Source organism: Jaculus jaculus, chromosome 6 (assembly GCF_020740685.1).
Source record: "Jaculus jaculus isolate mJacJac1 chromosome 6, mJacJac1.mat.Y.cur, whole genome shotgun sequence".
NCBI classification, from domain to species: Eukaryota; Metazoa; Chordata; class Mammalia; order Rodentia; family Dipodidae; genus Jaculus; species Jaculus jaculus.
Window position 1 is genome coordinate 159,805,382 of NC_059107.1, and position 25,056 is coordinate 159,830,437.

A 25,056-nucleotide genomic window follows, 5' to 3' on the forward strand; every position below is an offset into this window, starting at 1 on the left:
ACCCCTGTCCCCTTACTTCCCTGTGCCTCCCAAACTTTCAACAGGCAATGCAAACGTACACCCATCTGGAAAGGGTGACACACACACACAAGCAAAGGGTTGCCTGAAATCCATGCTGGCCCCTCCCCTTTCCAGAGCCTCCGGGAGGGTATTAGCAAAGTTTTATTTCAACAATTTCTGCTTATAAATGACTGAAAGAGCCAGTGTGCAGGAGGCTAACATGCTGCTGTCACAGGCAGCAGCAAGGCCGCCGGGTCTTTCTTTTTTTTTTTTTTTTAATTAATTAATTTATTTATTTGAGAGCGACAGACTCAGAGAGAAAGATAGATAGAGGGAGAGAGAGAGGATGGGCGCGCCAGGGCTTCCAGCCTCTGCAAACGAACTCCAGACGCGTGCGCCCCCTTGTGCATCTGGCTAACGTGGGACCTGGGGAACCGAGCCTCGAACCGGGGTCCTTAGGCTTCACAGGCAAGTGCTTAACTGCTAAGCCATCTCTCCAGCCCCCGCCGGGTCTTTCTGACAAGAGGCGCTGCTTGGACCTCCCCCAGGCTGGCGGCAGGGAGGTTTGCGTTGGAGGGATCAAGACCAGTGGCCACGTTCTGCATCAGGGCTTCAGACCAAGCCCAGCCCCCAGGTCCACTGCACTCTGCTGGGCTAACAACTTGGTTGGGATGCCCAAGGGGTTTGGGGAGATAATGGAGTTTCAGAAGGGCCCATATGCTACTCCAGAGGCCTTTGGACAGCAATTTGGGTGACCTGTCACCCCCAGCTGCTCCTCTAAGGACCTCTGGGTATTACCATCTCATGTAGTGTCGGGGCAGAGGTCAGGGTGGCAGCCAGAGGTCCCGGGGCAGTGGTTCCGTGCAGCCCTTCTATTGGTTTCTGTAAGTGGAGGTCCATGTGGACAGATGGATAGTGTTGGGATGTGTGTGTATGTATATGTGTGTGTGTGTGCGCGTGCGTGCGTGTAGGGGACAGTCACGGACATCTCTGGTAATGGTCACTTAGTTTCAGACAGGAGCCTATACTGAAGGTGGCCACCTGACACAGAGCCCTGTTCCCAAAGGGACCCCTCAGGGGCCAATGTAGCTGGATGACCAGGGCTGGGCAGGCCAGGCTGGACCCAGGCCCTAGGGCGGGATGTGGACATACGAGGGATGAAAGACAATGGGAGGGAGGGAGCGAGCGAATGGGCACGGTGAATGCCTGGGCAGGAGGTGGGAAAGTGGCTGTGGCGGCCATCAGAAAGCGAAGCAGTGCTCCTTGGAGTGGCCCACACGCTCCAGATTGGGCAGGCAGGCGAACTGGATCATGGGCGGGGGTCCACACATCAGTATCAGCGTGTCCTCTCCGGGGGGCGGGAGGTGGTCTCGGATCATCTCCTCGTTCACGAAGCCCTGGCTGTAGTCCCAGGCTGTGGAGAGACCAAGTGAGCTGAGGCGTGATCCACGGCCTACCTGTCCTCCTCCCCCAGGCTCCTCCTTCCCTTTCAGCAAAGGAAGCAGAGGTTGACCTGGCACATCTGTCCTGCCTCCAGCCCCAAACCCACAACTGCCTGGTGGCTCCCCTTGCCCCACATGGCGTTTGAAAACCTGCTTCCATCTGGCCTCGTATGTGGTTCTGACAACCACCACAGATGGAACCCAGGGCCTCACGCATGCCAGGCACGAAGCACGCCTCCAGCCCAGGGTAGTGGCTACTGATTCCATTTCACAGATGCCGAATCTGAGGCTCGGAGGACCTGGAACTATTGTTCAAAGTCACACAGTAAGGCAGGGACACTTGCTTCCTAAGCTGGTACCCAGCTCCAGGCTGGTCAGGGTGACATTCTCTGTACCCAGGCAAAGCTGGGTCTTATTCACAGCTGTACTCTAGTGCTCAGACAGTCCCTGGGATTATGAAGCAGTTAATAATGAAGAGGCCAAGCCGGGTGTGGTGGTGCACGCCATTAATCCCAGCACTCAGGAGGCAGAGGTAGGAGGAACACTGTGAGTTCAAGACCACTCTGAGACTACATAGTGAATTCCAGTTTAGCGTGGCCTAGAGTGGCACCCTACCTTGAAAAAAACTAACAAAATAAATAAATAAATAGTAAAGAGGCCAGGTGTGGTGGCTCAAGCGTGGAATGAGCATGTGAAAAGCTGAGAAAGGCGGGTCACTGTGAGTTTAAGACCAGGCCCTGAGCTACAGCATGAGAACCTGCTCCAAGACAAACAGGAGCTGGGGGTCAGCTCAGCAGTTAAAGGCACTTGCCTACAAAGCCTGTTGGCCCAGGTTCAATTCCCCAGCCATCCATGTAAAGCTGGATGGGTGTTCATTTGCACATACACATGCAAATAGGCAAAATTTTAAAAAAAATCCTACGAGACCAGGAGTGGTGGCGTACGCCTTTAATCCCAGCACTTGGGAGGCTGAGGCAGAAGAAGCACCATGAGTTTGAAGCCAGCCTGAGGCTACAGAAGTTTCAGGTCAGCCTGGGCTATTACCATGAGGCCCAACCTCAGAAGAAAAAGAAAAAAAAAAAGGCACAATACAAAATAAAAATTCTGGAAGGAGTGGCAGAGAAGCAACCCACGGGTTTGTTGGGAGACCTAAAAACACTTTATAAAAGCTGCCCACAGGGTGTTTTAGAAAGTGTGTACGGAGTGTACTCTGGAGACTCCTGTCAGCCACATTTGTCATACGCACAGGAAGCTCTCCCTGTCCCTAAGCCCTGCTGCCACTTCCCTGTAGCTCCAGATTCTACTCCTCTTGACTTGCAGGTCGGGGGAGGGAGGAATTAAAAAAAGTCTAAGAGCCGGGCGTGGTGGCACACGCCTTTAATCCCAGCACTTGGGAGGCAGAGGTAGGAGGATCGCCGAGAGTTCGAGGCCACACTGAGACTCCATAGTGAATTCCAGGTCAGCCTGGGCTAGAGTGAGACCCTACCTCAAAAAAAAAAAAAGTCTAGGGGCCGGGAGATGCTCAGTAGTTATACGTGCTCGCTTGTAAAGCTGATCGGCCCAAGTTCAATTCCCCAGTACCCGTGTAAGGCCAGATGGCATGCCTATTCTCTCTGCTTGCAAATAAAAAATACTTTTAGATCTGGGCATGGTGGCACATACCTTTAATCTCAACACTCCAAAGGCAGAGGTAGGAGGATCATCATAACTTCGAGGCCACTCTGAGACTCCATAGTGAATTTCAAGTCAGCCTGGGCTACAGTGAGACCCTACCTCCAAAAACAACAAATATATATATAAACTAAATAAAAGCCAGGCATGGAGTGAGTTCCAGGTCAGCTGGCCTAGAGTGAAACCCCATCTCGAAAAAAAAACTAGCCAGGCGTGGTGGTGCACATCTTTAATCCCAGCACTCCTGAGGCAGAGGTAGTAGGATTGCTGTGAGTTCGAGGCCACCCTGAGACTCCATAGTGAATTTCAGGTCAGCCTGGGCTAGAATGAGACCCTACCTCAAAAAACCAAAAAAAAAAAAAAAAAAAAAACCTAGGTAAAAATTTAAGAAGCGTGGAAAATACCAAGAGATTGCCCAACCCTCCTGGCGTGCTGGGAGGTCTGTTACCACAAGCCACCACCAGGGGTCAGCTGGCCCCACCCCACACAGAGGACATTCTTTTTATAGCTCTACACGGCTGGCAAGCTTGCTTTCAGCGCATTAGGACCTGCATCCAGAAGGGGGCCAACTCAACTCACTTCCGGCTGTGGACCACTGGTACAAGGTTAATGCTCCTTTCTCTACTAGAAGCAGCAGTTCCAACACCCATGGCCAGCGCCCAGCTGATTCATGCACTTGGTTGGTGGGTCATATCCAGGAAGGCCTGGCTGGCTGACACAGTGTTAAGTAGCTGTTTTTTCCAACTGAAACTTCCTGCTGGAGGTCTGAGAAAGGAGGCTACCAAGGCTCATGAAACTCGCAAGACCTCTCCCTGAGGCTATATAAGCAGTGAGTGACCAGCTGCTGGGGGCAAGGGGAACTCTCCAGTGGAGCTGCCTGCAAGGTGCACACGGGCCTCCAGCGGTGGAGCTCAGCAGTGGCAGCACTTGGGCGGGGCTGTTTGGTGATGCAGATGCTTGCATCAGGCAGGCTCCTGTGAGTAACGCCAACAATCTCACTGGCCACCAAGTCCAGCTTGGCTAGAGTTATTTCTTTGGTCTGTCATGCCCTCTCTATCTGGGGTCAATGAAACAGTCTCCCCAGGAAAGGCGTCACAACAGCTGGACTGGCCTTGGATGGCCAGTGACCTACAGGCATAGCTGTCGAGTCCCTGAATCTACCCAAGCCCAGCCCAGCGTGGGAGGGACGTGTTGCTCCTCCCTTGGCTACAAAGAGTGTCCTCCTCCAGAGCCCGGAGGATGCTGGGCAGAACATGCATGGGTCCAGGGGACTGTGGGGCCGTGGGAAGAGCAGGAGGTAGGTCAAGCAGGACAGCAGCTGAATGTGACCAGATACAGGCGGGGGCTCATGTGCACGTTTTTTTAGAAATGTCCAGTTTCAGCCAGGCATGGAGGTGCATACCGGTAAGGCCAGCTCTAGGGAGACTGATGTAGAAGAATCGCTGTGAGTTTGAGATTAGCCTCAGGCTACAGCATGAGTGTCAGGTCACCTTGGATTACAGTGAGACTGCCTTGAAGAAAATAAAAATAAAAATGCCCGATTTCCAACATTTAGAAGGGAGGCAGATGGAGAAGGGAGAAACTGCTAGAAGTTCACAGGCCAGCTAGCCTGGCAAACAATGAGTGAGGGACCTTGCCTCATAAAAAGCTGTCTTCTAGGCTGAGTGTGGTGGCAAACACCTTTAATCCCAGTCCCTGAGAGGCTAAAGTAGCAGGATCACTGAGGAGGCCAGTCTGAGACTACATAGTGAATTCCAGATCAGCCTAGGCTAGAGCGAGACCCTACCTCAGGGGAAGAAAAAAAAAGTTGTCTTCTGACTCCTACGTAAGTGCCACGGCACATATGCTCCCCCCACGTGGACACAGTTTACTCTGAAGGTGCATCAGGCCCTGGCTTCTCATCAGAGTGGAAAGGCGAGGCCATACCGGGCTGTACTGCTACCCCGTGGGCTTTGTGAATGCCAGGTTACCCTCACGGCAGGTGCTCATTTCCCCCGTCCCCAAGCAGTGCTAGAGTCACCCGCCAGGAAGCCTGAGCGGCTGCTTTCGTTACAACAAAGAAAACATGATAGTTCTTATTCCCACGTTTTTATTATTATGGGGGGGGGGTTGAGGTAGGGTCTCTCTAGCCCAGGCTGACCTGGAATTCACTATGTAGTCTCAGGCTGGCCTTGCACTCACAGTGATCCTCTTACCTCTGCCACCTGAGTGCTGAGATTAAAGGCTGCACCATCACGCCTGGCCCTATTCCCATGTTTTTTTTCTTAAGATTTCTCTCTATATTTTTATTTATTTATTTGAGAGCAACAGAGAGAGAAAGAGGCAGAGAGAAAGAGAGAGAGAGAATGGGCGCGCCAGGGCCTCCAGCCACTGCAAATGAACTCCAGAAGCGTGCGCCCCCTTGTGCATCTGGCTAACGTGTGTCCTGGGGAATCGAGCCTCAAACCGGGGTCCTTAGGCTTCACAGGCAAGCGCTTAACCACTAAGCCATCTCTCCATCCCTCTATTCCCATGTTTTCACACAAAGCTGGCAAATGGAGGTCAGCTTGATTTCCAGAGTGCAAGGTCACTGGAGTTTTGCAAAGTCACTGGGGTTCTGGAGCCTCATTCTCTGCCTCCTGAAGGGGCTCAGCTTCTCCACACATGATCATCTTGGCCCACCACTTTCTCAGCTGTACAGCAGCATGGGGGTGACCAGAACATCCACCCCACCCCTCCCCATGACCAGCGACCAAAGAAATGACCTCAGAGGCTAAGGGCACAAACTACACAAAGCCACACACCCTCAGCGCTGCGCCCCGGCCCGCCCCGGAAAGAGCCAGGCCCAAAGGCAGAAAGCAGCGCTCGGTCAAGCTGGACAGAGCAGAGGGCCAGGAGGACTAGAGCTCGGGAAACAAGGACCTGGGTCCCAGCCAGGCCTGACCCTGCCACCTGCTAGCTGTGGGATGCAGGACGCGCTTCCTCTCTCTGAGACCCGGTTCCCACCTCTGACACAAAGTCACATTCAGCCGACACAGGCCACAATGAGTGCTGGAGGGCGCCTGGGCAGAAGGCTCAGTCCCACACTCACCTTCTGGGGCCTTGTCCACTGTGTACCACAGCTTGAAGCGAGTGGAATGTTCATTCCTCAGTTCCTCTAGCTCAGGCCGAAGCAAAATGTCCTTCTCAGTCTGCAGGGGACAGGTCATGTGATCAGGGGGGATGGGCAGGAGGGCCAACAGAGACAGGCCCAAAGGCAGATCATCACACCACCTCGGGCCACACAAGCCAGGCTCCCAGGAGGCGGTGGCTGCAGATCATGAGTCCTAGAGGTGCATCCATCCTCTGCAGCTGCCTCACCCTCAGAGCCCTTGAGGACGACGACCTCCAAGTTCCTAGTAAGTGTAGTCTGAGTCAGCTATGGTGGCCACGCCTACAATCCTAGCATTCGGGAAGTTGAGGCAGGAGGATCTCAAGTTCCAGGCCAGCCTGGGCTGCATAGTGGGGAGGCAGTCAGTGGATGTGGTATTGCACCTGCCCAGCACGCTCAAGGCTCTGAGCTCCATCAACAACCCAAACAAAAGGGACAGTGGTGGCCGATTTTATGAGGCCCTGGGTTTGATCCCTGGCACCAAAATATAAAATTATATTACAATATTTCCTTGTTTGCATCCTGCTTTCGCCATTTCCAGAGCTACAAAATGGGGTGAAGTGCCATTCTAGCTAAACAGCCAAGGTACGAAGATGCCCAGGTGAGAGAGGCTTCAAGGCCTCGGGACTCAAACCCAGCCCTGCGGCCTGCAGCCACCACCACCCCCTCTTGTTCTCTCCTCTCTGCTCTTCTCCCCACCACACAACCCATGGCTGGCCTTGGCCATTGGGGGGCTGCCTACATCTATGTGGGGGTCCAGGCCCCTCTCACTGGCTATTCTGTTTTACACATGGGCAGTACAGAACTGGGACCAGAAGGACCCTAGGGACAAAATATCTGGAACCCCATTTGAGAGGCACAAAGTGTTGAGGCCTCTACATTGCTGGGGCAAGTGGTGCTCCACTGGGCCTCTTGCTGAGCCATCGCTGCTGAATGCCCACATCCAGCCACAAAGTGCGTAACCTGGGAAGGTCTTTGCAACAGCCTTGCCTCACCTCTGCTTGTACAGAAGAAGCGCGCGGCAGAGACACAGAGCCGGCTAACGCCATCTAGCTCAGGAGCACGTCTGCCCGGGGCTCCTCACCTCCAGCTCTGCCCTGCTCCAGCCTAGGCCCGGGTTTCCGCCAGAAGGGAGCCCAGTGTCCCTCTCTCAGCAGACAGGCTCACCGCCAGCTGCTGCTGCCAGAATGTTCTGCGTGTCCCTCCTTCTAGCCATCCGCAGCACCTCCATAGAGCTGTCAGACCCTGCCCCGAGTCTCCCATTACTGTGAGGACTAGGCGCCAACCTGATTGGCGAAGAGCAAGTAGCACATGGTGTGGTCATCTGGGTCCTTCATGACAGCGCGGATCACCTGCAGCATCGGGGTGATTCCTGCAGAACAGGCACGGCACTGCGTCAGCTTCAGGACTCCCGGCGGCTCAACGGAAGCGAGGTGATGCGCAAGGGAGCCTGGGCCCTTGGCCTCACTCCCACCATGCACCTCCCCAACCCCGACTCCAACGCATGGTGACCCTAAGGGTGCCAGTCCTGTACCTGTCCCTCCTGCGATCATGCCCACAGACTTCACTGTCTTGACCACAGGGCTGGACTTCTTGTCGGGGCGGATGGCGAATTTCCCTGGGAGAAGGAGGAAGGGTGAGGCGGCTCCCAGGGCGCTTGTGCAGCCGCTGGGCAGGGCTGGAGCCGCCGCCCCTCCCCACCAGGATCCAGGATGGGGCAGCAGCACACAGCCCCAGCCAGTTAGGGTGCAGATCCTACCTAAATGCCCTGGAGAGTCCCAGCCATGAGGGGAGGGGTAGCGGGCGGTAGATTCCCGTTCAGGACTGTTTCTGGTTCATTTTGAGATGTAAACAAGCAAACCGAGGTGGTCTGCAAGCAGACCTGGCCCCCAGACAGAACCAGATGAAAACTTGGGCTCTAAACAGCTGGAGCCCGAGGCTGGAGTGAGCCCCCAGCCCTGCCCAGGAGGCACAGCACACTCAGGCAGGGTCAGTGCTCCCAGCGCTCCAGTTCCCTAGGCCCGCCCGGTCCACCAAGGGTTCCCACCTTTGCCCTGGTAGACCAGCAGCCCGTTGGGGCCCCGGAATTCAATGGTGTCTCCAATCTGCATGTTTTCCAGGTACTGGGTCATCTTTCCTCCGGCGGGAAACTTTGGATGGGTGTCCTTGAAGTAAACCTGCAAGCCACAGTCCCTCAGTCCACACCCAACCTCCTGGCACCCCTCCTATACTGGGAGGCCAGCAGTGCCTGTGGGGCCTACTCACTCATTGACCAAACCTGGAGCCCTCCAGCAAAGGCCCCAGGAAAGCAGGACGTCCACCTGGTGCACAGGGCTACCAGCTGGAGGGAGGCATCACTATTCCACTGGCTAAGGTGTGCGACCAGCCTCCTGTTGGGAGATGGCCACCTCTGGCAGCTGGCCCGCCTCCCCTCCTGGTGAATGCTCACAACCTCAAACACCCCTCTTAAAGCCACTTCCTTCCTGGCGTCTGTGAGATGGACTGCCTTGGAAGGAGGAGGCTGTGATCCAACCGGGCTACAGAGATTGAGGACGGATCAGGAGTGCCCCTGCCCAGGGCTGGGCCTGCTCCCCAGTGCCATCTGCACAAGTCTGAGGGATGGGGAAGGGGAGAGGTGGGCAGGAGGGTCAGCGCATGTGCAGGGGGGACAGAGCACTGTCCTGGGCCCTGGAACATGCCTTTATCTGATCCTTATCTGGGGTCAACAGAAGTCAGGAGGCCTCTGGTCACCTGTGAACCGTTTGTCCTCGGCTAGAGTTCCCCCAGTTCTCTCTGCCTACCCAGAGATTTCCACCAGAACACACTCTGGGCCCGTCACTACTTCCTTTGCTTCTGGGCAATGTCCCAAGTGTCACTGAAGCCCCCAAGCCCTGGCTGGCCCTGTGGACCTCCCTCATGTCTTGTCCATCCCTTGAGCCCCACACGGTACTTTGGCAACCTTGCACTGGGAAGATGTCTTTCTTCTCTCTCTGCCTGGCCGACACGCTCAGACACAGGGCAGCTCTTCTCTGCTGCCTGGGCAGGAAGCAGCTCTCCATACCGCCCCACCCCTTGTAGCCAAGCATGCCCTGGAAACCCCACCTTGATAACCAGATCCACAAAGCCTTTGTCATCATCGCTAGAGACAGGGGTGTAGGGCCGGATGACCAGGTTCCCGTCGATTCGCGTCGAGAGGTAGATGTGCTGGCCTGCAGGACAGAGAGGGTCACTATGGCCAGGAGCCATCCTTGCAGGGACCACTAGGTCTTGTCACCCTGACTTACAACCATCTGCCATTGAAACCGCGGCTCCCACCACCCCTCCAAACTACGGAAGTTGCTGGCATATCCTGGCACTCTGTCTCCATACATCTGTCCTGATGGGGCTACTGCCAGGGACCCTGGACTAATTCCTTATGGCCAGGCCCACCCTCCAGGGCCAGCTGCTGCCCTGTCCTCCTTGGACACTTCCTCGCTCTCCGTGGAGGACACACTAAGCTCCCACTCTCGACTCCATGCGGGCGGCTGGGCGGGGCAGGACTCACCAATGGGGAGGCCCAGGATGTGCTGGGGTGAAGGCAGGGCAAAGCGGAAGCGTCGCGTGTCATGGCTGATGATCTGCAAAGAGGCCAGAGCTGCTGGCTGGTTCCCAGGCAGGGGGATGACCAGACTTCAGAGCCACTCCCCCCTCCTGCGTCTGAGCAGTGACGCTGATGCCATCAGTGGGCATACACCTGCAAGTCTATGTGAGGATGAGTCAGGGCCACACTGGTGGGCATCTGCTCTGAGAGGGACGGGGATACCCCACCCAACCCCAGGGCCATCTAACAGGGTGATCAGAGGAGGAATGAGCATGGGATCCCAAAGGGTGGATCCCAGATGACTCAGAAAATTCCAGTCGATGGGGGAGGGGGTAGGTCCACCTCTGCTCTCAACTGAAGCAGTGGCCTGGGGTGACAGGAATAACTCGGGCAAGACTGAAAATCTGGGACACAGTTAAGACAAGGCCATATATGCCCAGGCCCCAGATGAGAGAAAACTCTAAAAGCCACAGAAATTAGCTCATGAGAAAGGGACAGCTATTGGCAGGCGCAGTGGCACACACCTTTAATCCCAGCACTTGGGAGGCAGAGGTTCAAGGCCATCCTGAGACTACATAGTGAATTCCAGGTCAGCTTGGGCTAAAGCAAAGCCTTTAATCCCAGCACTCGGGAGGCAGAGGTAGGAGGATCATCGTGAGTCCAAGGCCACCCTGAGACTACACACAGAATTCCACGTCAGCCTGAGCTAAAAGTGAGACCCACCTCAGAAAGAAAGAAAAACAAGAAAAAGAAAAAAGAAATGGCAGCTACGGCTGAGGCTGCTGCACAGGGAAGGCGGAGGGAGAGGCTGGTGGCTACAGGGCATAGCAGCCCCCACTGCCTGAGAAGGCCTGAGGCTGACCAAAGTCAAGAGCCCACAGCCAGACCTACACCTTACACACCAGGGCACCAGGGCACCAAGGCACCAGGGCATGGTCAATCTGGACTGCAGCAGCTTCCTCTCCTTCAGGGACAGACACAGCCAGACGAGGGGGCTGGAGAGATGGCTTAGCTGTTAAGGCGCTTGCCTGCAAAGCCATAGGACCTTGGTTCCATTCCACAGGACCCACGTAAGCCAGATGCACAAGGGGGCGCAAGTATCTGGAGTTTGTTTGCAGTGGCTGAGGCTCTGGCGTGCACATTCTCTCTACCCCCCTCCCTCCCTCCCTCCCTCTCCCTCTCCCCCCCCCCCTCTCTCTCTCTCTCTCTCTGCCTCTTTCCCTCTCTCAAATAGATAAGGAGCCAGAGGAAGGAGTGATATGAAAGCCCCTGAATCCTTCACTGGGGAAACTTAAAAAAAAATTATTTGTGGGCTGGAGAGATGGCTCAGCAGTTAAGGCACCTGCCTGTGAAGCCTTAAGAACCCAGGTTCAAGCTGGGTGTGGTGGCATGCACCTTTAATTCCAGCACTTGGAAGGCAAAGGTAGGAAGACTGCCGTGAGTTCGAGGCCACCCTCAGACTACACAGTTAATTCCAGGTCAGCCTGGGCCAGAGTGGGTTTAATTCCCCAGGACCCACGTAAGCCAGATGCACAAGGTGGCACATGTGTCTGGAGTTTGTTTGCAGTGGTTAGAGGCCCTGGCATGCCCATTTTCTCTCTCTCTCTTAAATAAAATAAATAAAATGAAATGAAAAAATTTTTTTTAATTTCTTCATGAGCAGAGAGAGAACAGGTACACCAGGGCCTCCCACCGCTGCAAACAAACTCCCGACTTGTACAACTGGCTTTTCATGGTTAGTGGGGAATTGAACCCAGGTTGGCAGGTCTTAAAAGCAAGTGCCTTTAACCACTGAGCCATCTCCCCAGCCCCCATAGGTGGGGTAGGGAGGGCCACAGGGAGTTCTGTCAGAGCTGGGACCACTCAGGATGGCTGGGGAAGGCAGAAGGGTGCTGGCTACAGAGCCTGTTCACACCCACACGTGGCAGGGCCCACGGGTACACCGTGCAACTCCTTGGAGGAGATAGCATGCTGCTCTCAACTCGGACACTCTGGAGAAACCTGGACAAAGTGACCCAGGCTCCCCATTGCCTCCAGAACGTTTGCACTTGGGGAAACCACAGGCTCAGGCCTGTGGGGAGCAGAGTCCAGCATTATTTGGCCTCCCAGGAGGGAGCACAGTCCAGTATTATCAACAGGTCCTGGGGGTCAAAGGCAGACACCCACCCACAGGGCGGTTTTTGAAGGAAGCACAGGTGACAGACTCAGGCAGCTTCTCCAAGGACAGCCTGGAGGGGCGCAGGACGGCCAAGCAGGCCCAGCTGCTGACCTGAAGCTCTGCATCAAGCTGGGGAGAGGGAGGGCAGGGGCTGGACTCCAGGACTGCCACAGGCACAATGAGGGGGACTGGAGGACTGGAGGGTCCTTTGTGTAACATCTCTCTGATGAGCTAGACAGTCATGAAAACAAGGAGCCGCTGTGAGCCAACCACGACAAACTATGCAGGCTGCGGTTGTAAGAAGTGAGAGAAACCGGGGTTCAGGGTAACAAAACAGAAGCTGGCAGCTGCTCACAGCCCCTCGCTACAGAACCTCCTCCTTCTCTGGGCTCCTTCTAACCCAGAAAGCATAACTTTTCTTTTTTTCCTGTCTTTCTCCTCTGTAGATGTCAGCTAAAATCCCAAGCACACCATCTTCTTCTCAATAGATGTGTTATTTATTTATTTGCACACGAGCGAGTGTGCGGCCTCTTGCTGCTGCAATATTTGCAAGTGGCTGTACGTGGATGGGTACTGAGGAATGGTTTTTGTTGTTGTTTTGTTTTTTGAGGTAGGCTCTCCTTCTAGGCCAGCTGACCTGGAATTCACTAGATAGTCTCAGGCTGGCTTTGAACTCACAGCAATCCTCCTACCTCTGCCTCCTGAGTGCTGAGATTAAAGGCGTGCTCTACTACGTCTGGCCCAACCCAACCTTTTAAGTAAATCTCCTTTGCCTTACTGGAAAAAAAAAAAAAGGGGGTGGGGTGGGGATGGGGGTTGGAGATATGGCTTAGTGGTTAAGGCACTTGCCTGTAAAGCCAAAAAACCCAGGTTCAATTCCCCAGAACCCAAGTAAGCCAGGTGCACAAAGTAGCACATGCTTCAGGAGTTTGTTTGCAGCCGCTGGAGGCCCTGGTGCACCCATTCTCTCTCTCTCAGAAAAAAAAAAAAAGCTGGGTGTGGTGGCACGTGCCTTTAATCCCAGCACTCGGGAGGCAGAGGTAGGTGGATTGCTTGAGTTCGAGGCCACTCTGAGACTACATAGTGAATTCTAGGTCAGCCTGAGCTAGAGCAACACCTTACCTTGAAAAACAAACAAATAAATAAATAACAAGGAAAAGGACAAAAATAAACACACAGAACCTAAGAACACACACACCCCTACAGTGCACGTAGAGATGATGCCCAGGAGCATGCCTCTGGTACCCTCTGACCCAGGTGAGCCTGCCTGCGCGGGGCAGGCTGCAGAGAGGGATAATCATACTTCATAAGCAGAATTTTTATTTATTTACTCTTTTTTTTTCCAAGGTAGAATCTCACTCTAGACCAGGCTGACCTGGAATTCATTATGTAGTCTCAGGGTGGCCTGGAACTCACTGCAATCCTCCTACCTCTGCCTCCCCAGTGCTGGGATTAATAGTGTGTACCACCACGCCTGGCTTTTATTTATTTTGAGGCAAGCCCAACAATCTGGCCTTTTTTTTTTAATGAGAGAGAAGAGAAAGAGAATTGGCATGCCAGGACCTCTAGCCACTGCAATCGAACTTCAGACGTGTGCCCTTGTCCACACATAGGACATTACATGCTTGTGTCACTGTGCATCTGGCTTATGTGGGACCTGGAGAATCGAACATGGGTCCTCAGGCTTCACAGGCAAACGCCTTAACCGCTAAGCCATCTCTCTAGCCCTAAAAATGTTTTTTAGAAGGGAAACACTGAGAGATAAGAGTGGCCTTAATCAGAGGGAATTTAGACCTTGATTTTGCATTGTTCACTTCTGTTTGGTTTTCAGCTTCTCTAACAACACTGGGGATATTACAGACTTAGAGATGGAAGTCCTTGTCACCGCTATGTCCCACACAGAGCCACTGAGCCTGGTCCACTGTCAGGACCTGTGCAGAGCAGGGGCCGGGCCTCAGTGTGTGGGCAATGGCTTTTCTGGCTCCAGCCTTCAGAAATTGTGTTCAGAGTGGAGACTGGGCCCCAGGGTGTGGAGCACTGGCTTGCTTTCTCCATTTTCTCTGCTCTGACTGTGCTCTGTGACTCAGTTTTCCTGCCACACCCCTCTGGAGGCTGCTCAGGGAAGCCAGAAATAGAGCCTGGAGGGCCTCAGGGAGACTGCACTGGAGAGCAGAGAAGAAAGGACAGAAGTGTGCCCCAGGTCCTGCCCAGAAGAGGGGAGGAGACCTTCTAGTCATACAGAACATCAGAGGCAGACATCCAGGGCCCAGGCTGAAACAGGGCAGGAGGTGAGGGGAGTTCTTATCACAAGGGACTGGGTGCTTAGTCTGCCTCACTCGGTTCCTCAACTATTACAGTGGAACCAAACTTCCCAAGGGCCCCTTCTATTCTGACCTTCCATGGTACAGTAAGTATGGTCAAAAGCCAAGGTCTAAGTCCCTCAACCACTTGCTGGTAACCTTAGAAAGGGATATCACCTTGTTCTCTCCATCTACAAAATGGGCAGGTGTCAGGCAGGGAGCAAAGTAGGTGCCCAGGAGGCACTGGGATGCCAGGGGAGGGGTGAGTAGTCACCTCCTTGTCAACCAGCCGCAGCGGGTACTTGATGTCTGGGCTCTCAAGGGTGATGGCAGGCAAGGAGCGCTGGAAAAGCTTCATGAACAGGCTGTAGAGGAACCAGACGGGGGACAGCACCACGTGGCCCAACTGCAATGATAGGACAGACCCCGAGTCAGCACAGGAGCCCCTGCCATCTGCTTTTCCCTCGCAGATGCCATCTCATTCCCATCTCTAAGCTATGTAGGGCCGCCCCCTCCCTTCCACCCTGGTGCAAGGAGCTCTTCACTCAAGTGGCCACCCACTGGGAGACTCATGCATGACTCCTGTCAAAATTACTGAATCTTCTGTACTTTGCACCCCAGGAAATGGGAAAGTCCTTGAGAAAGCTCCATTTCCCCTGAAATATTGACTTTAAAAGGCTACAAAGGTCCTATCCTAACACGTTATCAGTTTCACGCTGGCTGCTGAACTCAGAACAAAACTAATCTTAAGCTCTGTGTATCTGCTTTCTTCCTTTAATCAATATCCCTGGTCCTATCACGTGATGTCAACTAGTTCTACCTAGATATAAATAACAGCCCCACCTAAGAGTCTACAGTGATAAATGAGAGTCCGCCTAAGAGTCTATGATGAAAAAATGCTTCCATGTGTCTGTGAACCAGTTTCTTAGCTGCCTTTTTCCTCCTTGCTCTGCCATAGAGCCATAGGAACAGGCCACCGAGGTAGGGTAAACTGAGTCATGTCCCACAAATTCTGAACCCAAGTCTCTCTTCTCTTGAGCACTGGACTCTGCCTTCAGCTCAGAGAACAGCGGAAGCACTGAGCGGGGCACTGCTCCTGCCTGGTAAAGTCCTTTCGCTGAGAACTGGCCTGGGCCAGGTGACCAGCAAAGTGCCCAGAGTTCTGTGAACACCACTCACTCACATCCCCAGTGCCAGCAGCCACCTGGGCACAAGCACCATGCTGAAGGCCACTCGGGCAGGAACTGCCACGCATTACAGACAGGGAGTGGGTTCAGAAAGGTAAAGCGACTCAGAGGTAGGAGGATGGCCATGAGTTCAAGGCCACCCTGAGACTACATAGTGAATTACAGGTCAGTATGGGCCATAGTGAGACCTACCTCGGAAAAAAAAAAAAAAAAAAGTGACTAATACAACAGCGACCCCAATCTCCTGGCTAGACTGCTGACTGCATTGAAGAGGGACCCCTGGTAAGCGACAACCGGCCTTCAGTGGTGTCTAGTTGTGTGGGCCTCACTCAGCCTCACCAAGCTCAGTGTCTCCATCTGTGAAATAGGGCCAGGGAATGGGACAGAGGAAAACCCAGCCAAGGCCAGGCCCCACGAGGGCCCTGACCAACACCACAGGACATCTTTGAACAAAAGCTTCGCTTAGCCACCTAAAAGGCAGGCTCTGGACAATCACACTTGGACCACAGGTGAGACTCAGGAAGACTACAAGAAAAACACTGGCGCACCACCCCAACCAGTGAGCATCCGTGGAGGACACCTGCGCGGCACCATGCCATAACCCCCCATCACCCCCAAGACATGCAAGGAGGCCACACAGCTCCTTGGTCTTCTACAAAAGCACATCCCCAGGGAAACCAACCGTCCTCTAATTGGACTGGAGGCCTGCTCCATGGGAGGGAATACATCCCCGACACTGAAAACCCACAACAGGGGTGTAGTCATGAGCCCTAGGGGTGTAACGTCTGCTGCTGTCTGGCTACATGTATATATTATGCTCACCAAACTGCCCAATAAGCACTTCTCTTAATGTTCATACCCATGTATTAATGCTACCCTCACTTTGGGTAGAGAATCTTCTCTTTTCAGATGGCAGTGATCTTGGGAAAACTCAGAAGGGATCATGGTGCTGGAAAGAAGTATTTTTCTAAGAGAAAGAGGGCACAGCACAGAGAGGAGAGATGGAGCCACAGCTGGTGTCATCGAGGACTGCCGCTGGCCACCAGAAGCAAGCAGAGACACCCCTCCCACCCATCCACGCGCACGCTCTCCAGGTGTCCACAGAAAGCATAACCCCGCCGACTCTGTGATGGCCAAAACTGTTTCTGTTTCAAAGATGCAGCTGGAGGACCCGAGACATAGTTCAGTTGCTGGAGCATGCGTGAAGGCCTGAGCTCCACCCCCACACTGCACAGAACTGGGCAGGGTGGCACCTGCCTACTGCAATCCCAGCACTTGGGAGGTTGAGGCAGGAGGATCGGAAGCTGAAGGTCATCCTTAGATACACAGTGAGATCATGGCTAGCCTGGGATACCTGAAACCCAGTGTCAAAGAGACAGTCAAGGGCTGGAGAGATAGCTTAGTGGTTAAGCGCTTGCCTGTGAAGCCTAAGGACCCCAGTTCGAGGCTTGATTCCCCAGGACCCACATTAGCCAGATACACCAGGGGGGCGCATGTGTCTGGAGTTTGTTTGCAGTGGCTGGAACCCCTGGCGTGCCCATTCATGCATGCTCTCTCTCTCTCTCCCCCTCTTTCTCCCTCCGTCACTCTCAAATAAACAAATAAAAATTAAAAAAAAAAACCAGAGAGACAGTCAGGTGTGATGGCTCATGCCTCTAATCCCATCACTCAATGGGCTGAGGTAGGAGGACTCTTGTGAATTTGAGGATTACAGAGTAAATCCCAAGTCAACTTGGACTAGAGTAAGACCCTGCCTCAAAAAGAAAAAAAAGAGGGCTGGAGAGATGGCTTAGCGGTTAAGGCACTTGCCTGAGAAGCCTAAGGACCCAAGTTCGATTCAACAGGACCCACGTAAGCCAGATGCACATGCATCTGGACTTCCTTCGCTAGTGGCCCTGACATGCCATTCTCTCTCTCAAATAAATAAATACATAAATAAATATTAAAGAAGAATAATCTAGTCTACCTTCCTGCTCTATTATCTCTCCTGGGCTCTTTTCTTTTCTTTTTTTTTCGAGGTAGGGTCTCACTCTAGCTCAGGCTGACCTGGAATTCACTATGGAGTCTCAGGGTGGCTTTGAACTCATGGCAATCTGCCTACCTCTGCCTCCCAAGTACTGGGATTAAAGGCGTGCGCCACCACGCCCGGCTTTCCTGGGCTCTTTTGTTAAACCCTGACAGTCACCTCTTCACCCTGGACCCAGGCAGCTCTGAACCAAGTTCTTTGCTGGCAGAGAGGCCTCTCCTGTTCCTTTGGTGGGACCTATCTTTGGTGGGATACTATGAAATATTATAGTCTCACACATGGGGCCCAGCTCCACTTCCTGCCTCCTTCAAACGCCTGCCAGGACTCCCCCACCCTGCAACAGCTCAAGAGGGCACCCGGGCTGGGAATCTTCTCATCTACAAAAGGAAGGTGAGGCCTACTATGTGGCCCTCCTCTCAGGGAGCAGTGATGTCAAGAAAGCTTGGGGCCCAGTTCTCAGAGGGGTCTGCAACCTGAGAAGCATGGCCACACAAGAAAGACAGAGACTCTCAGCTCCCGGAAAGCCTGATCCACTCACACCCAAAACCGGCCCTGCAACTTCAAGCTGCCCGGTGCAGTCACAGGCCCTTTGTTCGGTGCAGAACAAAATGCCAATCCCAGTGGAGGACTCACCCCACCAGGCCCCTGATACATGACCAGTCTCAAAGGATGACCAGATGCTGAGCCTATACCACCCATGCCCAGGGCCTACTGTGCCCAATACCACGCAGGCACCTCACCCATCCTGAGATTCACTTAAGGACTATGTTGGCAGCCACAGACTGTCAGGTCAGAGAGACCAGACTCAAGCCCCAGCCCAGGACACATGAGGGTCTCCCTAGGGCTACAGGTACTGCAGAGGAAGACACCAAAAGGCCATGCACAGAGCAAACACCTGTAACTGACCCCGAGCTGGCACCAGTCCAAGGACAGGCCATGTGTCCCCAGGATGCCCCCACCTAAGCCGCTGACTTTAGGTGGAGGGGTTATTCCAAGCAACAGGCCAGGAACAGGCTCTAGCCCAAGTCATACCACAGCAGGTGAGTCACGTGAGCACACAGGCTGCTGTCTCAGGGACAACACGCGATTGGTCAATGTCACACCACTAACCAGGAGTGAAACCAGGATTTGGTTCCAGGCCTGTCCAGTCCAGTCCCACTCGTCCTGTGCCACCTCTGGGGACAGGTGCCTGATCTGTGCCAGTCACAAAAGCCTACAACCCAAATTGTACATCCTGTCCTGACAGTGAGACCTGAGAACTCCTCTAACCCCAACTGCCCAAACCAACAGACACTGCCACTCCCTCCATGACCAGGGGTCCCCACCACCTTCTTTCAAGGCACCCAACTCTTCTCCTAGCTCTGCTCCCTCCACCTCAGCCCCTTTGCTTAAGGCCTCTGCAGGCCCTGCCTCTGCACTTACCCAGGCTCCTATGCATCCGGAGCCCAGCTCAAGGGTGAAATCTTTGCAAGGAGATATGCTCAGCTAACCAGACCTATGGTTACTGTTTTTAAAATTTTCAAAGTTGGGTCTCACTCTAACCCAGGCTCATCTGGAATTCACTATTGAGTCTCAGGGTGGCCTCCAACTCACAGCGATCCTCCTACCTCTGCCTCCCATGTGCTGGGACTAAAGGCGTGTGCCACCAGCCCGCGCTGTGGTGACTTTACACTGCCTCGGTCCCTCTGCAAAATCCTTGGAAGTGAGGCGCATTCTGCTGACTCCTCGCTACAGATGGCTCCGTGGCAAACAGAGAAACCAAGTCCAGGGAGAATACGGCTTGGGGAAAGGGTATGTTAAGGGCACATTTGCAGGAAATCGCCATTGTTGGAAGCTATGAAAATGAGTTTCAATGACAGCAGCCAACTGGACCCGTGCTTAGTAGACTCTGTTCTGCCTTCCCCCAGCAAGACCGTTCAAATGCAAGTCAAGTTCACTAGCTGGAGGTCCCTCAAGCAGCAGCTGGCCTCCCACGCACCTTCCCCAGGGCCTGCACTAGACCTTCTGCAGTGGAGGAAACAGGCACAACTGTGGTCCCATTTGACAGATGAGGCTGGGGGGGGGGGGAATCCGGGAACTGGTTCCGAGCCCGCTGCTCCCCCCACAGCCTTCCCACACTCTAAGCTGGCCAACACTGGCCAGCGGCAGGTGCTCCAGGTCGGGTTCCTGAATCTGGGCCTGGGTTCCCACAGACCCTTCACTGGTGGGAGCAGCAGCTTTCCATGCCCTGGATGCCAGCCCTGGGCTGGGACAACCTCCCCACGGTTCTCAGGTAACCCTGGGGTGTGCCTGCTCACAGTTATCCCAGTGCTGGGTGCAGGAAGCACTCACAAACACTTGTGGAATGCACTAGGGCAAAGGACAACAGTTCTCTCAGAGTCTCTGTGACTCTTATTTTGTTTAGAAGTTTCCAGAACTAGGGCAAGAGCCCAGGGTGGGGCTCAGGCCATCCTGTTTGTCTTATAAACTCTCCACAGGCCTCAAAGGCACCCTAGGGATGGCAGAGGCCTCTCCTCCCTTGGGCCATGAAGCAGGTTCAGAAAGCACAGGCCCCGGGAGCCAGGAGGAACAGCTAGACCTGCCTCCCACCTGCTCCCAACAGAGGCCCCACAAAGCGCACCCCAACCCCCAGACTGCATCAGGGAGGTGCTCGTACCACTCTCTTTCAGGAGAGAAAACCAAGGCGCACGCAACAAGCCTGAGCCCAAGAACACTGAGAGAAAAGGGGCGGGGGCTCAAATACGTAGAATTCCAATCCAGACAGGCAGCCGCTATCCTGTCTGTCATCCAGCCCACAAAGCCCAGTTGGCACTCATGTGCCAGAAGCAGGGGACCCAGGCTAAGCTCCCACAGCTGAGGAGCCCAAGACAGTGGGGGAGACAGACCGAGACAGAGGGGAGGGTTACTGTGACTGGTAAAGGTGGAGGGGGAAGGCTGGATCTCCACAAACCAGGCCTGACCAGACTCACCAAGAGGTGGGGTATGCTCTCTGTTCCCTATGACATGGGGTGAGCAGGCTCTGCCCCCCTTTCCCAGTCCACCGCACCACCCCACTCCCAGCAACAGTAGCCAAGTAAACAGGAGGCAGATGTCTGAGGCCAAGGCCCTGCTCCAGTTCCTCCTCAGCTATGCACACATACGAGTGAACACACACACACACACACACACACACACACACTCCCCACCACCCCTCCATACCCTCCCCCAGCTACCTGGGGGACCTGAGGAGCAGCTGCGTCCCTCGCACTGACCTGACACCCTGCAGGCCACACTCTGCCCCACGAAGAAACCCAGCCATGCTTCTCCTTGCTCTGAGAGCAGAGTGGTTCAAACGGTCCAGGACAGCCCGGGAGTCCCATTAGCAGACACCATCACGGAGGACTGCACAGCCTACTCCCCCACCCACAGCGGACCCTGCCTACGGGCTCACTGCCCAGGGGCATTCCCCACTGGGACCTTGGCATCCAGTCTGTCCAGACTAGATCAGGGGTGGACACGGAGCCCGATCCTCTCTGGATGCCAGCATCCTGACCCGGGGCTTTTGAACAAGCGAGCCTGCAACTTGCTTACCTGCCCACCACCGCCTGCCTACTGTCTTGCCGGGATCCGAGTGACCCTTCTGGTCGCGTTCTAAGTGGAAGGAAATGGGAGGGAGCAGAGGAAGTCCTGCAGCAGGGGGCTCCAAGCTGGGCTAGAAACCGTCAGGGGAGGGAGGAACCCAGGAAGAGGGGCAGGTGAATGGCTGAGACACCCTCTCTGAGGATTCTGGGTCACAAATAGGCATGGAGTTGCCAGGGGTCAGTGAGAAAGCTTATATACTATACCAGGGATGTGGATGTGCCGGGGCCCTCTGGACACTGACGGCCAGGCTAGCAGGCAAGGAGCTGCAGGACAAGCCCCAACGTTCTCTCCAGAAAGCTGGCAGACTCAAATGCCACCCCCTGGGCCATGGGCCCTGATATATAGAGGCCTCCCACAAGGCCTGCAAAACCCAGATAAGACTCCTGGTAAACCCAGCGACCGGCAGCCACCCACAGAGTGCATGCCGCCTCCAGGCCAAGAAGCCTGACTTGGGTATGCTGTGGGCATTTGGGATCAAGTGGGACCCACTGGGCCCCTCAGGGCAGGAGCAATTCCAAGGACCCATTGGACAAATGAGGCCAGGGGTTGGTTGGTGATCTCCTGACCTCTAGCTAGAACTCTGCCACCAGCAGGAAGCTCCTGTCTGCCAAACTCGGGTGCACAGGATGAGCAGGTGTTGGGGGTGCAGTGACAAACCCACTCACATGTTAAAGAAAGTAAGACCCAGCTGCAAAGCAAGGGAGGAGGTAGGGGGCAGAAATGGGGAAAGCCACCGGCAGTCTCTAGACAAACTGGCCAGATTCCAGGGGTATGCCATGGGCTAGGCTGCCCCTTGGACTTCATGAACACTCTTGGCATCCTTGGAGAGCTACATTCTCAGGAACAAACATCAAGCCCAGGAGCTCACAGGAAGAAGGGCACCCTCCAAGGCAGACTCTGGCCTAATCCTACCACACCCAGCAAGACAGGCACCTCTGGGCCAGTGTGTGTGGGGGGGCAGGCGTAGAGCACACCCCACGTGGGTTGTGAGAAATCAGGCTGAGGAGGTAGCCAGGGAACTGGAGGGGGTCCTGGGCCAATTCAGAGAGAAAGCTTAAGTAAGGGTGGATGTTGGAACTCACCAGTCCCGGCTCCCTCAGTGCTGTGGGCCAGTGGCCAAGTCTGAGCGACACTTTAACTAAAATGAGGCTCACAGCACCTGCTCTCAAGGTGTTAGGTGACAGCACTGGATGGCTAAGGCCTGATGGGTGCCCATCTGACCATGATGGCACAGACTAGCCTGGCCAGCTACCACGTGTTTTGTTTTGTTTTTTTTGTTTTGATTTGTTTTTTGGCAAGATCAAGATGTAACCGTCTGGCCCAGAAACTTAACAATTCATTCACCCACGCTCACATATCAAACACCCCTTAGCACTCACTTTCCCATGCCCGGTTCACACATGCTCACCATTTACATACGTATTCACACCCGTGCCCTTGTTCTCACTAGCAGCTCCCCCGGCCACATCTTTTCATGCTCATTTCACACCCGTGCACATATTCTCTCTCTCTCTCTCTCTCTCTCTCTCTCTCTCTCTCACACACACACACACACACACACACAATATTGCCGCGCGGGCACACCCATTCCAGATACACGCATTTCACATCCACACGGGCTTAAGACACTCAAACTTTCTGACTTTCACAAGTCACACCCACACACGCTGAAACCCGCGTCACAGCTCCCGGGTCACACAGTCACGCGCACACCCACACGCCTTCCTTATCGGCAGCGGGCGGATGGGTGTGCGTGGAGTGGGGGGGGGGGATCCCCGTGTCCACGCGCCGCTCGGACCCCTCGCGCGTCCTCCGCCAGGGCCTGAGCGGCGCGCCCGTGGCCAGGGGGTGCGTCACGGTCCGCAGGGCGCCGCCGGGCCGGGGCGAGGCCGGGCGCGCGGGGAGCAGATGCCGGGCGCGTGTCCCCGCGGCCCCGGCCGCCTACCGTGCTCAGCTGGGACCCCATGGCGGCGGCGGTGGTGGTGGCGGCGATGGTCGCGCTGCGCCTGCTCAGCCGCCGCCGCCGCCGCCACCGCCCACCTCGGCCCCGCCCCTCCTCAGGGGGCGTGGCGGGCCGTCTGAGCCAATGGCGTGCGGGGAGGGGCGTGGTTTAATGGCCACGCCCACTTCCGCCCTGCCAGACCCGAGCGTGGCCTGAGGTGCTGCGCACTACGGAACCGGCTCTGGCCTGCGGCTCCCCGGAAGCTGTGTGGCCTCAGGCGGGGTCAGGCTTTCTCGGGGCCTGGTTTCCACCCCCTCCCCAGACACCCCGCGAAGGGAACAAGATGACGCCCCCAGGAGAGCTGTACAACCCCACCGGCCCGAGTGGGCTCTCCTGGACAGATCTTAAGCCGCACCCCAGGGCTTGTTGCCAGCATCCCCGCCCCACCTCCAGGGCCTTTGAACCGGCCGCGAACCCTACCCACCGGGGTATCAGGGCCAGCTCCTGTTTATTGTCCTGGTGGCGCACATCCAATGTTCCTCTGCGATCTGGCCGGCCTCGACCCCACGAATCCACGTGTAGCACGGTCTTTGTTGGGATATCATCTGCACCCACGTCCACCCAGACGTGGTTCCCCCAGAGCAGGACTCTGCCTCGCAGGCCCCTGCATGCCTGGAGCCCGGCATAGAGCTGCATACTGTAGGTACCCAGCACAGGTACCAAAGTGTGACTTCGACAGACTGTGCTCCCGCACCCCCGCCTGGCTGTCCTCGGGTTCTCAGGAATTGCCCTCAGTGTGAAGTGTGACACTGGCCAGGTAGACAAGAGAACGACCTTGTTGGCAGAAGGACCCTCCAAGAGAGTCTGGAGGTGGGGACAAAGTGAGCAGAGGCAGGGGACGAGGCTAGAGAAGATGAGACAGGTGGGGCGTGGTGGAGGCACAGTGATGGGTGAAGTCCGAAGCAGGCTGCGAAGGGACCCTGGGGGAGACACACGGGGAAAGACAGACAAGATCAGAATCATCTGGGAGCCTGGAAGCCCCCCAGGGGTGAGATGAGGAACATTTGCTGATTTTTAAAACGGAACTGGGGCCTGGTGTGGTGGCACACGCCTTTAATCCCCAGCACTCTCTGGAGGCAGAGGTAGACAGGTCAAAATAAAAAATATATATATATTTTAAATTGGGCTGGAGAGATGGCTCAGCGGTTAAGCGCTTGCCTGTGAAGCCTAAGAACCCCAGTAGGAGGCTTCCTCAGTACCCACGTAAGCCAGATGCACAAGGTGGCACATGGATCTGGAGTTCCTTTGCAGTGGCTGGAGACCCTGGTGCGCCCTCTCTCTCTTTATGTCTTTTGCTCTCAAATAAATAAATTTTTAAAAATTGGCCTGGAGACATGGCCTAGGGTTATGGCATTTGCCTGTGAAGCCTAAGGACTCAGGTTCACTTCCCCAGTACTCTCATAAGCCAGATGCACAAGATGGCGCATGCATCTTGGGTTCATTTGCAGTGACTAAAGGCCTGGCATGCTCATTCTGTCTATCTGCCACTCTCTCTCAAATAAATAAATTAAATAACAATAATTTTTAAAAGAGGTAGGAGGGGCTGGAGAGATGGCTTAGCGGTTAAGGCACATGCCTACAAAGCCTAAGAACTCAGGTTTGCTTCTCCAGGTCCCACATAAGCTCATAGTGGCCCATGCATCTGGAGTTCATTTGCAGTAGCTAGAAGCCCTGGCACTCCCATTCTCTCTCACTCGCTCGCTCGCTCTCTTTCTCTGACTGTAATAAATAAATAAAAATAAAATATTTTTTAAAAGAGTACCTCGAAAAACCAAAAACTAAAAAAAAAATAAAGAGGTACGAGGATTGTTGTGAGTTTGAGGCTACCCTGAGCCTACCAAAGTGAATTCCAAGTCAGTCTGGACTATAGCAAGACCCTACCTTGAAAACAAATAAACCACTCAGCTGCATGGCCTCCAAAGTTAGTGATTTTGTTTTG

General features: G+C 54.7%; 1 protein-coding gene across 2 annotated transcripts; it reads right to left on the reverse strand.

Annotated features, from left to right (window-relative positions):
- Positions 1–381: 381 nt before the first annotated feature.
- Positions 382–23,109, reverse strand: LOC101613101 (NADH-cytochrome b5 reductase 3). 2 transcript variants are annotated; one of them, XM_045153451.1, is made up of 9 exons: positions 23,061–23,109; positions 14,556–14,687; positions 9,788–9,860; positions 9,346–9,452; positions 8,291–8,420; positions 7,778–7,861; positions 7,530–7,615; positions 6,184–6,283; positions 382–1,414 (listed from the first exon to the last, which is right to left on the reverse strand). In XM_045153451.1, the coding sequence occupies exons 1-9, from the start codon at positions 23,079–23,081 to the stop codon at positions 1,242–1,244; spliced, it is 906 nt and encodes a 301-aa protein (XP_045009386.1). In that variant the 5' UTR covers positions 23,082–23,109; the 3' UTR covers positions 382–1,241. The 2 variants fall into 2 exon arrangements, with proteins under 2 accessions (XP_045009386.1, XP_045009387.1); XM_045153452.1 differs by lacking the exon at positions 23,061–23,109 and adding an exon at positions 21,065–21,083.
- Between the last annotated feature and the right edge of the window lie 1,947 nt (positions 23,110–25,056).

What these genes read in the sequence shown, in the direction of transcription:
- LOC101613101 (XM_045153451.1), bottom strand. Translation starts at nt 23,081, where the DNA reads ATGGGGTCCCAGCTGAGCACG. An exon ending in CATCCTGGGCCTCCCCATTG is followed by an intron (nt 9,453 to 9,787) that starts GTGAGTCCTGCC and finishes TCTGTCCTGCAG; the next exon opens with GCCAGCACATCTACCTCTCG. An exon ending in CATGATCGCAGGAGGGACAG is followed by an intron (nt 7,616 to 7,777) that starts GTACAGGACTGG and finishes CCTGTTCTGCAG; the next exon opens with GAATCACCCCGATGCTGCAG.